The sequence below is a fragment of the Ursus arctos genome, unplaced genomic scaffold, assembly GCF_023065955.2.
Source record: "Ursus arctos isolate Adak ecotype North America unplaced genomic scaffold, UrsArc2.0 scaffold_21, whole genome shotgun sequence".
NCBI lineage: Eukaryota > Metazoa > Chordata > Mammalia > Carnivora > Ursidae > Ursus > Ursus arctos.
The window spans coordinates 34041477-34058997 of record NW_026622886.1 but is presented as its reverse complement, the minus strand read 5'-3'; the positions used below and the strand labels follow the sequence as shown (position 1 = coordinate 34058997).

The 17521-nt window shown below is 33.9% G+C and overlaps 1 protein-coding gene across 16 annotated transcripts in view; it reads right to left on the bottom strand.

The window, feature by feature from the left end:
- The window catches only part of OSBPL8 (oxysterol binding protein like 8), a 158025-nt gene that overhangs the window by 105113 nt on the left and 35391 nt on the right, over window positions 1-17521 (bottom strand). For 8 of the 16 annotated variants that reach the window (XM_048218186.2, XM_044384575.3, XM_044384578.3 and 5 more), the window contains exon 2: window positions 2942-3050. In XM_048218186.2, the coding sequence (XP_048074143.1) occupies window positions 2942-2983 (42 nt within the window). In that variant the 5' untranslated portion in view covers window positions 2984-3050. Of the gene's footprint in view, window positions 1-2941; window positions 3051-17521 lie in introns of those variants that run through there. The other 8 variants (XM_044384583.3, XM_048218190.2, XM_044384581.3 and 5 more) reach the window with 7 other exon arrangements.

Genomic DNA, 17521 nt, shown 5'->3' with positions numbered 1-17521 from the left:
GGCTCAATCGGTTAACTGTCCAACTCTTGATTTCAGTTTAGGTCTTGATTTCAGGGTTGTAAGTTCAAGCCTCATGTTGGGCTCCACATTGGGTGTGGAGCTTACTTAAAAAAATATATAGAAAAAGTAATCTCCTATGGAAGAAGAATATTAAATTAATGGACACTGACAGTCATATTGAATCCAAGTTTTTACAACCTCACACCAAGACTACTATAATAGTCTCTTAATATCTTTTACTCTTCCTAATTTTTTATATCCTGCTTCCAGATTCATCTATCTACATAAAATCATTCAGTGACATACTATGGCTTTCCAAGTTCAAAATCCCGGGTCTGGCACTCAAAACCTTCTACAATTTTGGTCTCTATCTGCCTCATGAATCAATGATTCCTGTAAATAACACCACCTTCCAATCTACCTTAATTTTTCTAATTCATTTCTCCCCCCAAAAAAAAAAAAAAAGCCATAAGCAATTACCTCCCCCATTTAGCTTTGTCTCTTGTTATCCTCCCTTCCTAGAATGCATTCCTTGCTCATTTTCAATCCTATGTTCACTATTTACTTGTGCTAGTCAAAGTGTATGTTCTCTTAAGAAAGCTTTTCTAACTACCCCAGTGTTTAACAACCACCCACTCTTCACAGCTTGTAAACTCTGCCTTATGTCCATCATTTAACACTGAGTAAATCTGTATTGCCTTATTTATCCATCTCTTTAGTCTTCCCAAAATAAACCCAATTCAGACAGACTATAATGTGCATCTCTTGGCATCCCCTTCACCAGGCATAGTACTTTGTACAAAGGCTGCAATTAAAAAAAAGTTTACTGATATTTTAAAAACTAGTACATGCAATAATTTTTTAAAAACACTACCAACTCATATTGACACACTACTTCATATTTTCAAAGAACTTTCTGGTTTCTCTAGATCATACTGTCTCTATCAAGTAGTCAGAATGAGTATTCCTGCCTATGTATTTTTTACTGAAGTAGAATATTTGCCTAAATATTTTAGGAAGAAAAACTGAGATTCTGAGAAAGTATAAAGCCAAAATTACTGAATAGCCTAGGGCTTTTTCAATGTGTTTTACTGCATCTCTTGCCTTCTAATTATTTATCTTTTTGGAGAGAAGGGCTTGATACAACTAGTTATATCAACAATAATAGTAGTAGCTTTTATTTATTGGATGTTTATAATGTCTGTGGCTTTGTAATAGGCACTTTACAGATACATTATCTCAATCAAAACTCAAAATAGGGTCGCCTGGGTGGCTCAGCTGGTTAAGCGTCTGCCTTCAGCTCAGGTCATGATGCCAGGGTCCTGGGATCGAGTCCCACATTGGGCTCCCTGCTCAGATGGGGCCTGCTTCTCCCTCTGCCTATGGCTCTTCCTGCTTGTGCTCTCTCTCTCTCTCCCTCTCTCTGACAAATAAAATCTTAAAAAAAAAAAACCTCAAAACAATTCTGGAAGGTAGATATTACTATTATCTTTATATAATATATGAGGAAACTGAAAACTTAGAGAATTTAATTAATCACCCAAGTCGTACAACTAAGCAACAGAGCTTAGATTTTAACATGTAGTTAAATACCTACAGAGCCCATGTTCCTATCCACTTCTCCTAGGTCTAAATAGTAACCAGCTTAGGCAGTGTAGTTCAAAGGTGGTATTTTATAAATAGGTAACTCAAAAGCAGATCTCAAGATTAGTTTCAAATACAGAATATTTCAGTAATGCAACTGAAACTATTGGTAAAATAAGCTACAATATTTCACAAAAGAAATTTAATGAACAAGAAAAAGAAAATTGTTCTCGCTGCTTTTTAAATATCTTGCTCCAATCTCTATCAACAGGATTTAGAATAAAAAATGAATAAAATTTTATTAATACAGCACAGGTATTCTGGGATAGAATTTAATACTATCTGTTTAGACATTAGTTTAAAAGGTAACAGTAAATTTTAAGCAATTCTATTCAGAAAGACAGGCACAGAGTCAACACATTAGTGGCAAAGTATTGAAACACCCCTCAAGCTGTGAGCTCTTAGAGAAGATAATTAACCTCCGCTCAGAGCCCTTTTCTCTAACTATAAATGTGAGAATAAACAAATACCTACCTTTAATGGCTATTGTGAGGGCAGTCTGACAAAGTATACACTTAGAGAACAGCAATTGTTGTTATTACTGGCATTTTTATTATCAGTAAGAGATTAAAAATATTTCAGCTAAAAGAGTTTAAAAAGTCCATTAACCTTAAATAAGATATTTATGGCAAAGTATACATGTTCTAAGACAAGGCTTTAATCTTGATTTTGCTGAAATCATAGTGAAAATAAAATAACCTACCATCAGTTTTCCTTTTATAATCGCTGTGACAATAACCTTTGTAAACCAAATTACTTCCATGCCCATTTTATTTTCTATTAACAAGTTATTTTAACGTTTAACTTTTTTTGACCCTTTAAGAAACTAAGACAAGTTTGAACCAGAAATTCAAAAAAGGTTGGGAACAAGTTAACACAAGTAAACAAAATTGCATTTTGCTATCAATCATTAGACTGTTCCTACATTTGAGTTTGAATGAAGGACTTTCACTAAATTAAAAATTTACAAGCATCTCAATATAATTTCATAGCAATATGAAACATAAAAAGTTGGCCTCTGCATTATCCCAAAGAATTTACCATCCCAAGGGCTGGGACCAAGTTAATACAAGTAAGCACAGGAAGACATAGGACAGAAATGTCAGAAAACTGACTGGGTTTGGCCTCAACAAGCTTTAAAGTATCTGTCATTTTCACATCAGCAGGAGTTCAAGAATTATTTAAAAAATTTTTTTAAGTTTTAAATACATTTTTTTAAAATAAAATGATGGCTTACATCAAACACTTCACAGCTGTAGGTGATAGTACCTTATTATACTATATTTGAACCACTCACCAAAGTTTGATCCAGTTCTCCATCTGCCAAACCTGCATCCATAGTGAAAGAAGGTAAGTTTATGCTTCTCTTTCCGTTAATGTTTAGCCATCCTGTAAATTTGAAAAACCTAGAAGAAAAAAAAAATCGTATGTATTAGGACTAGAAAATAAAGCAGTACGTGTATTAGGAAGGAGAAATCATTTTAGGATGAGGTTACTGGGAAATCCAATCAGGGAGAAAACAGATTTTGACATGGGCAAAGAATGGTAAAGGTTCAGAGAAAAAAATGGAAGAAAAGAAAATATACCAACTGAAGAACAGCAAGAGAAAGGTTACAGATATGAGACTGTTCGAAGTTTAAAAAGATATTTAAATCTACTTACAATTAAGGAAATAAATGCTCTTTTTTTTATGATTACACTGGCAAAAACTAAAAAGTGTGCTAATATTGCCAACCCTGGCAAGAATGTAGGAAAAAGTATTCTCATATACTTTTGTGAGAAGAATATAAATCATAACAATTTTTGGAAGGGCAATTTAAAATATATATACTTTAATCCAGTAATTTTGAGGCTAATAATTATGCCACATTTATTTGTTTATACCAATGCACGAAGATATATAAACACTTCCAACAAAGTAATAGATATGATGAGAAAACTGGAACAACCTTAATGTGAATCATTAGGAGTTTGCTTAAATTATACCATAAATACAATGGAATATCATGTAGCAACTTCTAAAAATTAGGTAGGTCTTTACATACTCTTTGTGTATTTACTTTATATATAAACTAGAAAGAAGGCCACATTAGGTGGAAAAGGCAAATTATAGAACATTACATATAAAATACTCTTTGTGTTTCTGTGTCTTCCCATTTTTACAAGGAATATATATCACTTTTATAGTTTTTATTTTGGAAGTCTTAGAAGCATGTCTTCATCACAAGTCTTTTTCTTCTGAACTTATTTAACTAACAAAACCTCCAGACTAAACTTAAAATAACTATATATATTCAAAAGTCTCTAATAACCTCTCCAATAATCCTTCCTTAAAAGGGCTAACAAAACCAAAATCAGTAAGTCAGCAGAATTCTGGTCATTTCTTGAAGTTTGAAAACCATTTTCCTGTTTCTGCAAGTATAAAAGGCTGCACTGAAGTATAAACACTGGAGACAATACTTTTTAACTGGGCTTTTGGTTTCTTTGATATAACCAATACAATTAGCCCAAGCTAAGTGGACTTTCAATTTATAAACCTTGGGTACACTTCCTTACTATATGTATTACAATGCATTGTAATTATTTGTTCTCATGATCTAATTCTCTTCAGGGACAAAGACTGCATTCTACTCATCTGTCTACTCACAGTGCTAGTTCACAGTAGACATTTAAGAAACACTTGTTGCACTTGTCACCTCAATTACCTGTATGAATAAATAATAATCCACAACAAATCATACAAAAACTACTACACCTATGAAATGCACACTAAAATTCATATTTGAATACTGACAGTCATTATACTAGAAATTAGCAATACTAAAAACAAAATAATAAAACACCCATAGGAAGCTTCAACGTCAAAAGTATTTTACCAATTTTTTTCATCCTATCCATTCCATTTTAAGGGTTTATTTATTCCTAGACATTGTACTAGTTACTTAAAATACATCAATGGAGGAGTCCCCCTCTACTTGCTAGATGGGATGCTGCCTGATTCATGAGTCATTTAATAAAACCAACTGGATCTTTAAAATAATAAAATACATCAATAAACAAAACACCCTAATCTCATGGAGCTTATATTCTAGAAAGAGACAAACAATAAATACAATAAATTAGAAGTCTTTTGTTAGAAACCAATATTGCACTATATGTTAACTAAGTAAAAAATTTTTTAAAAGGTTATATGTTAGAGGTGATGTTATGAGAAAAAAATAAGGCAGGCTAAGAAAAACCAGGGAGGAAAGGGTTACAATTTTATATAGGATGTTCATGATAGGTCTCACTGAAAAGATGATATCTGATCAAACATTTGAAGTAGGGAGGGAATTAGCCATGTAGATATCTGAAAAAGAGTTTCAGGTCAGAGGGAAGAGCCAGTGCAGGTCTTAAGTGCCTAACCTGTAAGTCTGAGGAATAGCAAGAAAGCAATGCGGCTAGAACAATGTGAGCAAAGGGATGAAAGAGTAATGGGAGATATAATCACAGAAGTAAGGGAACAAAAGTAGAAGCAGATCCAGTAGGTTGAGCAGGCCACTATAGATCTTGGCCTTTAATTCTAAGTAATATGAGAACTCACTGGCGGGTTCAGAGGAAGGAACAACATGATTTGACTTACATTTTTAAAGTTTCTCTGTGTTGACAATAACTGTAGTAGTGGGGAAAGGGTAGAAACTGGGAATTCAGTTAAGATGCTACTGCAGTAATCCAGGAGATACTAGGATGATACAATGATACTAGGATGCATGACAGCCATAAAGATATTCAGAAGTAGAATACTATATATATTTAGAAAGTTGAAGCAACAGGATTTCCTAAAGGACTGACTATGACGTGGGAAGAGAAAGGAATCCGTAATCACAAAGATTTTTGGACTGAATGACTGAAAAGATGGCCATCAGATGAGACGGGGAAGACTGATGAGGGAGGTAAGGTTTGTTCTTTGGGGGCACTTGGGGGGGTAAACACATTTAGCTTGAGGTATGTTAAGTTTGAGATGTCTATCTGATATTCAAGTGGGCATGTTGAGCAAGCAGCTGGAAATATAGCACAGTGAAGTCTAAGATAACAAAATGAGAAGGAAAGTGTTTGAACACATTTAATTTTTAAAGACATGAATGTATTCTTAGTAGCAGGCATGTGATAAATGTTTGTTAGCCTGTGAATAGCATTTAAGTATTTCTCAAATGATTTTTTAAACCAGTATTTGGTTTTGCAATAATTTTATAAGAGGAGATTTGGTTCCATTATGCTTATATTTATACTTTAGCAATAAGCAGCCCTCCTCGAAAGCTTTATGTGAACAAAACAGTAAGGAAACCATACATGACAAGGAATTCAATAGGTAAAACAGGTAACAAAATGTAAGGCAACCCGCTGTGATTTTGGCTCTTCTTTGCAACCAATATTTTAAGAGTGAAAACTTATACATCTAACAATGTAGATTTAAGACTTGTCCTAAAACTCTGGAAGATGTGGCAACACTGAACAATAACTGATCAGAGCCGAGCAGCAGTCATCCACTTTACAAGGGGCAACATTCTCCAGTTTGCACCCACCTCTCACACCATATCTGCATCTGTACTTTGACCACCTCACTCATTTTTGCCAACTGCCTAGGTTCTGTAAGTACTTAAGTTCTGACTGATTTAAAGTTACCTGTACAGAAGAACACTTTCTAAAACAAAGAAATGTTCAATAACATAAACAACTGCTTTTAAAAAAGAGCAATTTTATAAGCTCCCCTTTTGGATTTCTTCTCTATCAGCCACCATCTTTTCTGTGACTAAGCTTTCTACCCACATTTTTGACTAGCACCTAATGACAGGACAGGGCTCTACGAAAAGAATTTGTCCTGTCAGTCCTTCTGTTTGTCCATAATGCTCAAACCGCCCCGACTGTTAAAAAAGTCCTTTCTCAGTTCTACTTTCCTGAAAGCTACCCTCCAGTGTTTTACTTCCACTCGAAAATTTCACAAATGTTCACACATTCATTTCCTCTATTTCTTCCCCCTGCATTCATGCCTACATTATGTTGGTTCTACACCTAGGTTAATACAAAGCACAGATGTGCATGTATGTGTATGTCTGTTGTATGTACAGCTTTTGGTGACTTATTAATGTTTTCCTGGCTTTATCCCAATTTATGATCAAATAAAATGCTCAGCCTTCCTTAGCCATCATTGTCTGGAAATGCAGATTTCCTCCCAATATAATTTTCACTTAGCTGAATCTTTCCATGCTATATGGAATAAAGGGGCAAGAGCAGGTATCCTTGTCTTGTTCCTGACCTCAGGGGGAAAGCTGTCAGCTTTTCACCACTGAATATATTGTTAACTGTGGGTTTGTCATATATGGCTTTTATTATACTAAGGTATAGTCCCACTTATCTGCGTTGTTGAGATGAAATGAATGTTGAACTTTGTCAAATGCTCTTTCTGCATCTATGGAAATGATCAGATGATTTTTTATACTGTAGTTTATTAATATAGTATACCATACTGACTAATTTGTGGATGTTGAACCATCCTTGCAGCCCTGGAATAAACTCACTTGATCATGGTGTATGATCCTTTTGAAGTATTGTTTAGTTCAGTTTGCTAATATTTTTTTTCAAGATTTTTTGCATCTATGTTCCTCAGGGATATTGACCTGTAATTTTCTTTTCTTGTGGCATCCTTGTCTGGTTTGGTATCAGGGAAATGCTGGCCTTGTAAAATGAATTTGGAAGAATTTTCTCCTCTTTTATACTTTGGAAGAGTTTGAGAAGGATTGATATTCATTCTTTGAATGTTTGGGAGAATATACAAGTGAAGCCATATGATCTTGGACTCTCATTTGTAGGAAGTTTTTAAATTGCTGATTCAATCTCTTTACTAGTAAATGATCTGTTCAGATTTTCTATTTCATCATGATTTAGTCTGGATAGCTTGTATATTTCTAGGACTTTGTCCATTTCCTCTAGATTGTCCAATCTGTTGGCATATAGTTATAATTGTTCACAGTAGTTTCTTGTGATCCTTTGTTTTTCTGTGGTATCAGCTATAATATCTCCTCTTTCATTTCTGATTTTATTTATTTGAGTCCTCTTTTTCCCTTAGTGAGTTTTAGCTAAAGGCTTGCCGATTTTGTTTATCTTTTCAAAGAATCAGCTCTTAGTTTCATTGATCTTTTCTACTGTCTTTTAGTCTCCATTTCATTATTTCTGCCCTAATCTTTGTTATTTCCTTCCTTCTAACAACTTTGGACATAGTTTGTTCTTTTTATATTTCCTCAAGATGTAAAGTTAAGTTGTTTGTGAGATTTTTCTTGTTTCTTGAGCTACAGCATTTATCACTGTGAACTTCCAGAGAAGTCCCATTAGGATGGTTTTTGATGTATCCCACAAATTTTAGTATATTTCCATTTTTGTTTGTCATGAGGTATTTTTTTCTCTTTTGATTTCTTCTTGACTCATATGGTTGTTCAGTAGCATGTTGTTTAACCTCCACATATTTGTAAATTTTCCTGTTTTTTTCATGTAATTTCTAGTTCTTAACCACTGTGGTAAAAATGATGCTTGATATGCTTTCAATACTCTTTAATAGATTAAGACTTGTTTTGCTAATGATGCACTATATGCTGGCTAATTGAACATAATAATAAAAATATTTAAAAAATAAAATAAATGAAAAAAAAAACACTTGTAGCTTAACATATGATCTATTCTGGAGAACATTCCATGTGTACTTGTGAAGAATGTGCATTCTGTTGCTTTTGGATAGAATGTTCTGATTATGTTTATTAATTCCATCTGGTTAACATGTTATTTAAGGGCAGTGTTTTCCTACTGCTTTTCTGTCTGGATCATCTATCCACTGATATTGGGGTATTAACATCACTTATTATTGTATTGCTGTCTACTTCTCTTTAGGTCTTGTTAATACTTGCTTTATATATGTAAATGCTCCGATGTTGGTGTATAAATATTTACAAATGTTACATCCTCCTGTTGGATTGATCCCTTTATCATTATATGATGCCCATCTTTGTCTTATTACAGTTTTTGTTTTAAAGTGTATTTTGTTTGAGTACAGCTACTCCAGCTTTCTTTTAGTTTCCATTTTCATGGAATATCTTTTTCCATCCCTCCCCTCTCAGACTTTTGTCTGTCCTAACAACTAAAGTGAGGCTCTTCTGGTAGCATACCAATGGGTCTTGTTTTTTTGTTGTTGTTATTGTTGTTTTATCTATTCAGCCACTCTCCAATCTCTGATTGGAGAATTTAGTCCAATCAGATTTAAAATAATATTTTTTTATGTTTTTAAAATAATTATTGATAAGTGTGTGCTTATTGACATTTTGTTAACTACTTTCTGGCTATTTTCGTAATTCCTCTCTTCTCTTACTCCCTTCCTTTGTGGTTTGGTTGACTTTCTTTAATGGAATGCTTACATTCCTTTCTCATCATCTTTTGTATATTTACTATAGGTTTTTATTTTGTGGTTGTCGTGAGGCTTACATATAACAACTCCTAACTACAGCAGTGTATTTTAAATTGATAACAACTTAAGTTTGATCCCATGGTAAAGCTTATCATTTTTACCCCCATCCCACCCTCCCATATTTAAAAATTTTAAAACCATAAAACTGGATAAGAGTTCCTGGGTTATCTGTGCAGGTAGAAAAAAAGGACCAAGTTCAGATCCCTGGGGTACTTCAATATTAAAGGATCAATATTTATAGAATGAATGAATCCCAATTTTTGCTTCTCAATTTGCAAAATTACTCCATGTAATTACTGAGGTGGAGAATAAAGGCAAAAGAAAAAAATTAAACTTCCTTATAACTATAGCCCACAAGACAATTCTTTGAGACAGGCAGACCAACCTTTCCCAAGGAAGCTTAGCTAAGTTGCCTCAATGTTAACACTTTGCCCAAGGCAAAAGGCAACCTTGGCTAGACATTAGCCCAACCTCCAAGATCCCGTAAAAACAAAAAAAAAATCCCTTTGGAAACTTCCTTTATCTCTACCCAACACCCCCCCCCAAGATATATGTTAGCAATCATCATCCAAACATATAGCACACTGATATACATCTGAAGGGATCTCAGGAGGACGGTTTTACTAGCCAGTAGTAAATGAAACGTTTCCTAAAAAACAGCTAGCCCCTCAAGGTCCTGGAAACCCTGCTTCCAAATTTCTTAGAGACTTAACTATCCCTAACCCCCTCCCAAATTCAAAGTATATAATCAGCCACTTCTCACAACTCCAGTGCTGCTCTTTCTGCCCTCAGGTCCTATCCTCGTGCTTTAATAAAACTACCCTTTTTGCACCTAAGACATCTCAAGAATTCTTTTTTTACTGTTCGCTCTGAAACACCAACATTTCACATCAATCACATTATGTAAAGACTGATTTAACTAATACAAAAAGCAATGTCAAGAAACAAGTTTTTCGTTATTTTCTCTGAAGCCAAAGACTGCAACATATAAAACAAAAAAAAATCCTAGAGGGAAAAGGTGATTGATTACAGGCTTAAAGGATAAGCACAGTAATTTTCCCATCTTTCAGAGGTGAAAGTCAAAAGATGTTTATAAATTGATGTCGTTTTGGAATGTAGTGAGGTGCAGAGCCAACAGCCAAGAAAGAATTTTTCAGACATCTTTGGTGCAAAAAGGTGATTTTATTAAAGCCTGGAGACAGGACACATGGACAGAAAGAGCCGCTACACTGGGGTTGTGAGGAATGGCTGATGACGGAGTTAGGGGAGGTAAAGAAAAAGGGAGGTGTCCAAAAAGATTTTGATATGCTAAAGAAGACTCTCAGGATACTGGAGGCCTGGCTATTGTCAAACTAAGGTTGTTTTCCCGTCTAACAAAGCATTATCATTAAAATAGTTGGAAGTTTCCTGGAAAAATGTCATGCATATCCCATGGGGGGGGGGTATCAGCTTGTGCTTTGTCCTCAGCTTGCCTCCTGCTCCCTCATCAAAATGATAATCTAAGAATTAAAAAGTTTATTTCTTAAAGTCAAAAATGGTAATTAATCACAAACTTAATGGCAGTAGGCACTAGGGAAGACAACCTTTTCTGCCATTTAAAAAAATGTTTAAACAGTCTATGTTATAAATACAATCAAAAAGAAAGTGTAATAAAATTCTTGTAAAAGAGTACAATGTGTCATAATCCTAAAGACTCCTTTCCCCAAACTGCAAGGCTAAAGGTAGGCCTGCATCCAAATTTAAACATAATTACTAGTCAAATGCAAAGTTTAAAGAAGACTTTGTTCCCTCTTTTGTTCCTTTTGTTATCAGTACTCTAGCCATTGTTTGGGGAATTGGTGTCTCATTGTCTACACTTAAACTTAAAAAGTTCCTAGAAAAAGTAATTTTTATAATAATTCTTCTTTATTGTGGGCTTAAATTGCTATTTCTGTCACAGAGAAAAGGAAGGAGCAACTACTAAGCAAGGCTAACATCTTTAACACATGTCATTTATCTTTAAAAAAAAGATTTTATTTATTTATTTGAGAGAGACAGAGCACAAGCAGGGGGAGGGGCACAGCGAGAGGGACAAACAGACTCCCCGCTGAGCAGGGAGCCCCGCCCCAGGACCTGGATCCCAGAATCATGACCTGAGCCAAAGGCAGACACTTAACCAACTGAGCTACCCAAGTGCCCCTTGTTTAATCTTAACAACTTTATGATGCTGTAATGAATGATGGCTGCCTCTGAAGGCATCAACAAATTGTACAGGATTAGTATTTCCTATTTCACAGGATGCCCCAGAAGTTATTTGTTGTTTTGTTACATGAATATGTAACAAAAACAAAAACTCTCAAAAGCAAGAATGCTTATCAATGAACACACCATACTTCTAAAGAATAACATAACTGGAAAGGAGTATTAGATTCAATAATCTTAACCTCACTCACTGCCAATTTGACCAGAAAAAAAAAAAAATAGATTGCAAATAAAAAAAAAATTGTTTAGCTAGTCTGACCTGATCTACAGTATCTACACTAAGTCAAATCCTTAAGGAAAGCCTAATATGAGAAAGTCATCACATGAATGTGACAGTTCCCAAAAAGCAAGCCAGCACCAACATCGTATTCATAAGCACTTTGACGAAAAAAAAAAAAAAATTTTATGTAAATAGATTGCTGGATTAAAGCAGTCGTCTATCCAAATGGCTTTCATCTAAATTCTTGCAGAACAGTGCAGTACATATGTTTCTCAGTATAATAATACTTTGGCACCTATGAATTATGTTAAAAGTTCCTCCCAATCTAAAAATGATAATAAGAACAACAATGACGATAAAATACACAATATGTAGAGTTCAGCCAAAACAATATCATTAGCAATTTGCCCAGAGGAAAACCAACAGCGTTAGACTAAGTTCAATGAAAAGCGGAAAATCACTACTACTAAATTTCTGGGAAGGTACAAAACAAATTTCATTTCCCATTTTCTTTAGACCAACCATTAATATACATAATTCATAACTTTTAAGGCTTAAAATAAGCCTTTATACCTATATCGCTTCACCATCAATTATGTGTCCTTTGTAGAGCTCAAAACACATTCATCAAATATTTATTTACTTCTTGTAAGAGACACTGTTGAAGATTCTGACATATGTGGAACAATAAACATCATTCCTATCCTAGCCAAAAGAAGGCAAAATAAACTGACTAGTATACTACAATGCAATGAGCCTTACGACAAAGCTACATGCATGATGTTACCTACAGTAGCGCATAATGATATTAAACTCAGCCTTCTGGAGGTAGTAGAGTAAGAACACAAAAAACAAAACTTTGCAAAGCCCTTTTATAGTAAATAAAACAAATTAACTACCAGAAGAATATATAAATAAATCTAACTAAGATTAACTAATGCAGAATCTTTTATAAATCTTTATAATCTAATGGCTTTCTTAACTTATGCAGTCTATTTTGAACTTTGGTTTACATTTTTTTGAGATTCATCTATTTGGTTTTAGACTTAGAAACAAAATTTGTATACCTTATCTCCCAATAAATACCTAATACTACAAAAAATAAAATAAAGAACTGAAGTAATCTCAAACGGATTACTGTATAGTTTACAATTTTTCTAAAAAATACATGTGGAAAAGGAATAGATTAGAAAGGTAACTTCCTAGTTTAAAAATATACAAATTTTGGTCACAGCAAGATTCTAATATATACATAGATAGATAGACATTTTGCAGAGTTGGATACAGAGAAGAAAGTATGAATGATAGAATGTAACTCAAGGTAATACGTTTCCTTAAAAGTAAGCCAATCTATAGAGAACTGTGTAAGACTCCTCTTACTATATCATCATTCCAAAGTGAAATATATAGTTGTATGGGTTTAAAAGGAAATAGCAGGGGGCCTGGGTGGCACAGCGGTTAAGCGTCTGCCTTCGGCTCAGGGCGTGATCCCGGAGTTATGGGATCGAGCCCCACATCAGGCTCTTCTGCTATGAGCCTGCTTCTTCCTCTCCCACTCCCCCTGCTTGTGTTCCCTCTCTCGCTGGCTGTCTCTATCTCTGTCGAATAAATAAATAAAATCTTTAAAAATAATAATAATAAATAAATAAATAAAAGGAAATAGCAAAACAGCACACAGAGACAATAACCAACCCAGCAGCAACCAGACCCAGCACCCAGTCTGTGATCTCTATCATTTCTCATTAAAAGACACAAGGGCTTCTTGGAGAAATGGCATATTCTAGGTCTAAGACAACAAATACACAAGGTATGCCTAGATAATCTTACATTCCAGTATCTTGCATATCCAAGCAAAAATGCTATAAAAGATTTCTGGAGTTACATAATGAAGACTTAGGAGCCAATTCAAAAGGGCTCCCAAGAGCCAAAGATAGGACCATGTTATAGAGAAAATTTATATCTATAAAATGCAGCTTGAAAATCAAAGGGCTAATCATCCATTTCAAAAAATTAGAAATAGGAGCAAATTAAACCTAAAAAAGTAAAAGGAAGGAAATAACAAAGAGCATAAATATGACACAGAAAACAAAAATACAAAGAGAAAATCTACAAAGTCAGAAGTTCTTTAAAAAGATTCAAATTGATGAAGGCTAGGTAAAACAAGGGGTATAAAAAATGAGACTGCAAAAATAACCAATATTATGACTGATAAAGGAGACATCATAAAAAATTTTCCAAACATTAAAGATATCCTGAAAGAAAATTATAAATAACTTTATACCAATAAATTTGAAAATCTGTAAGAAAAAGAAATTTCTAGAAAAATCCAACTTATTGAAACTTCCACAAAAAGAAACAGAAAATGAGAAAAATCGTATGGAATCCATAATAATAACTCTACAACAAAGAAAATTCTCATCATCAGTTTACTTCACTAGTGAATTTTACCCAACAATGGGGGTCAGGGTGATGGGGAGGATAGAAATCTTACACAAATTTTTCCAGAAAAACAAAATGAAAGAACATGACCCAAGTTGTTTGATCAGACATATAAAACTTGACAAGGACATGTGAAAGAAGGGAAATTATGACTTGAGATATGGATGTCAAAATCCTATAAAAAAAAAAAAAAGTATCTGAAAGCCAAATCTAGTAATATATAAAAAGGGCCACCACTATAATCAAGTTAGGTTTATCTGTTTAAAAAAAAAAAAAACAAAACCCATCGAGGTGCCTGGGTCAGTTAAGCATCTGCCTTCAGGTCAGGTCATGATTCCAGGGTCCTGGGATGGAGCCCTGAACCAGGATCCCTGCTCATCGGGGAGTCTGCTTGTCCCTCTGCCTCCCTCCCCCAGACTTGTGCATGTGAGTGTGCATGCACGTGCTCTCTCTCATAAAAATAAATAAAATTAAAAAAAAAAATCGATCTATACAACCCACATTATAATAAAATGAGAAAAATCACATTTGTTGTAATAAATGCTGAAAAGAATTGGGGCAATTTAAACCTATTCATGACAAAAAACTCTTACCAAACTTGAATAGAAGAAAACCTACCCATAAAAAAAAAAAAAATTAAAAAAGAAAAGAAAAGAAAATCTACCCAATCAAATAAAACCAACAGAAAACCATTTAGAAGCTACTTAGAAATACCAAAATTAGAGATCAGATTCAAGATATAGGAACTTTCGTCAAAAACGACAGATTTGTCAGGTTCTGTTTAGAAATAAATCAATTATGGTGGCACTGTAATCCCTTTCCATGATAAACTAGTTATTCACACTGAATCATTTGAACTTAATGACCTCTTGTCTCATTTGTGAGCAAATTACCTTGCCCTTCCTATACACAGGTTAAATCTTAAATCTTTCAAGTCAACTGAACTGTAACTGTGCCACTTTTTAGAACTGCCTATAAATTAAGTAGTCCTAAAACTCCCGAAGTTTTAAAGGAGAAAAAAATTGCCTAAATAAAATACAACTATAACATCTGAAAAGAAACGTGACATGGTTAAGGTATATGAACAAGGTCCTAAGGTGATACCTGACTTACTTGAACTTTAAAATGTCTACTTTTAAATTGAAAGAAAAAAAAATTAGGACAACAAAATTAATTGCAGATCAAATAAGACAAATATTTTAGATCAAATTATGAGAGGGGATTGAAAATGGAATGAATATTTACCTAATGCATGAAGAATGAAGAAACAGCCTATCTTTAAGGGGTGCATAAGAAATACAGGAAAATGGTCAGATATAGTAACATTTAGAACATTAAAAAATAATAAAAATTATAAAGGAAAAAAGAAAGAAAAATTATTAGTTTAATAATCATAATATACCCCCCAAAAAAATCCCTTTAAGCATATAAAATCTTAAGACCTCATTCATTTATTTAACATTATTGCACACTTACCATGTGCCACTGTTCTGGAAACTTAAGAATTAGTCAGAGTATGTTCGTCCTTGGAGGGGGATTACTGACCAGAGGGGGCATAAGAAAACCTACTGGGGGGCTATACCTCAACCTGTGTAGTGGTGACCTGCGTTTATCCATACATAAACATTCACTTAGCTGTACACGTACAATTTGTGCACTTTAGTGTAAGCTGTATATCAATTTTTTTGTGAAAGTTCATTTGTGTTGCCTTCTATTATTGCTAACTATTCTTATACATACTACTTCGATTTTAATTCATAGAAACCTTGCAACAAATTTCTGGCATAGCCAAAGGGTACTTACTACATGTCTCACTGTGATGGCAAAGTTTTAAATAACCCAAGAGGAGAAAACAGATGCCTGTATTAAAAAGAATATTACCATTAATAGGCAAATAACCACTGAATTCTATTAATATATAACACAAAAGTATTAACTGAATTTTTAAAAATGTTTATTTCTCCATCAGTCACATAATTATGCTGCCAGATATGAACTTAACTATTTTTCTATCACTGTTTCTCAATAGTCATCGGTATAGCAACTTCACAATTTTTGCCAGTACTACCAGCATACAGTTAATTTTTTTACTCATCTTTGATTTTAAATTTAATTAGCCTTATCTAATAAAATCCACAAATTTACTGATTTGAGTCCAAGTTCCATTTTTTCTAATACATATAATATATAACTCTATAAAGTTTAAATGCTCATCAATGTACTAAAGTCCTCTCGCATCACCATACCAAAAATTGTAGACTTTAACACAGACTGTTTCATCTCTTGGTCCATTCTCAGGGAATTCACTTTCCCTGTCCTGATGTAGCATGATGAGACAGAAAGAATATTAGTAAACCTCATTTCAAGTCCACATTTCTTTGAGAACTAGCTATGGACCTTTAGACAAACTATTTTACATTTATCTCTGGACCGCAGTTCCCTTGTAAGATTGTGAAGCTAAAATGGCCACTACTGAGATTCCCTACAACTCTAATATTCTATAACACGACAGCCAGTGGTTTTACCACTTGTCTAATAATATATATATGTATATTATTCATATATATTGTATGCACATATAATACATATATTTATTATCTATATAATATTTATATGTATATATGAGACAAAAGAATGCAAGGCAACCTACAATAGCCACAACAAACCAATAAACATACTACAGTTTTCTATGTTGTTTTCAAATTCTGGGTCTGCATATCAGAGCTGAGCATCATTCTTGCTTAAACCACAGCTATGGTACATCATCTGAGATCTCTAGTGTTAGTTCTAAAAATGAAGGAAAACTTAAAAGTATTTGTACAGCCATCAATTTAGAGAATCCTCCTAAATGTTTACAATTACTCTTCCCATTTTTTCTAGTTACCTAGTTACCTTAGCCATACCAAGTCCCAAGGAAGCCATGTGCATAGGTACAATAGATGCCTATAGAAACAGTGGGTTACAATGCAGGTAAACTCTGAGCTTAGGAATTCCGTATTTTTTATAATGGGAATAAGTATGCCTGCCCTTTCCTTGGAAGGAAGACACTATCTCTGTCTTCCAAGACTATTCATTACAAAAACATCCTCGAAAAGATAGTCCAGAACAAAGCGCAGTTAGTGCTTTACTTACAAGATATGCAGAAATACAAGACATCGATAGAGAAATGTCTTCTAAAACTTGTTCATCCCTGTCTACTTCACTACCATCCAATACAATACTCTGTTAACATTTCATCTTATACTACCTAGCTATCTATGAATAAAAAACAGCTTTAGGAAAGATCTTATATCTATTTTAAAAACTTTAGCAACACAACTGAAAAATGGAGAATAACTTTACAAAAAGGGAAGGAAAAGAGTTTCATTTTGCCTGCATCATCCGTTCCCCTAGCTCAGCTTTGCTCAGTACCAAGAGGGAACTCCCTAGCTAGAAAGAATTCCTCTTGCCAGGAAAGGGAGAGCAAAGTGAACTATCAGCTTCCCCAGCCC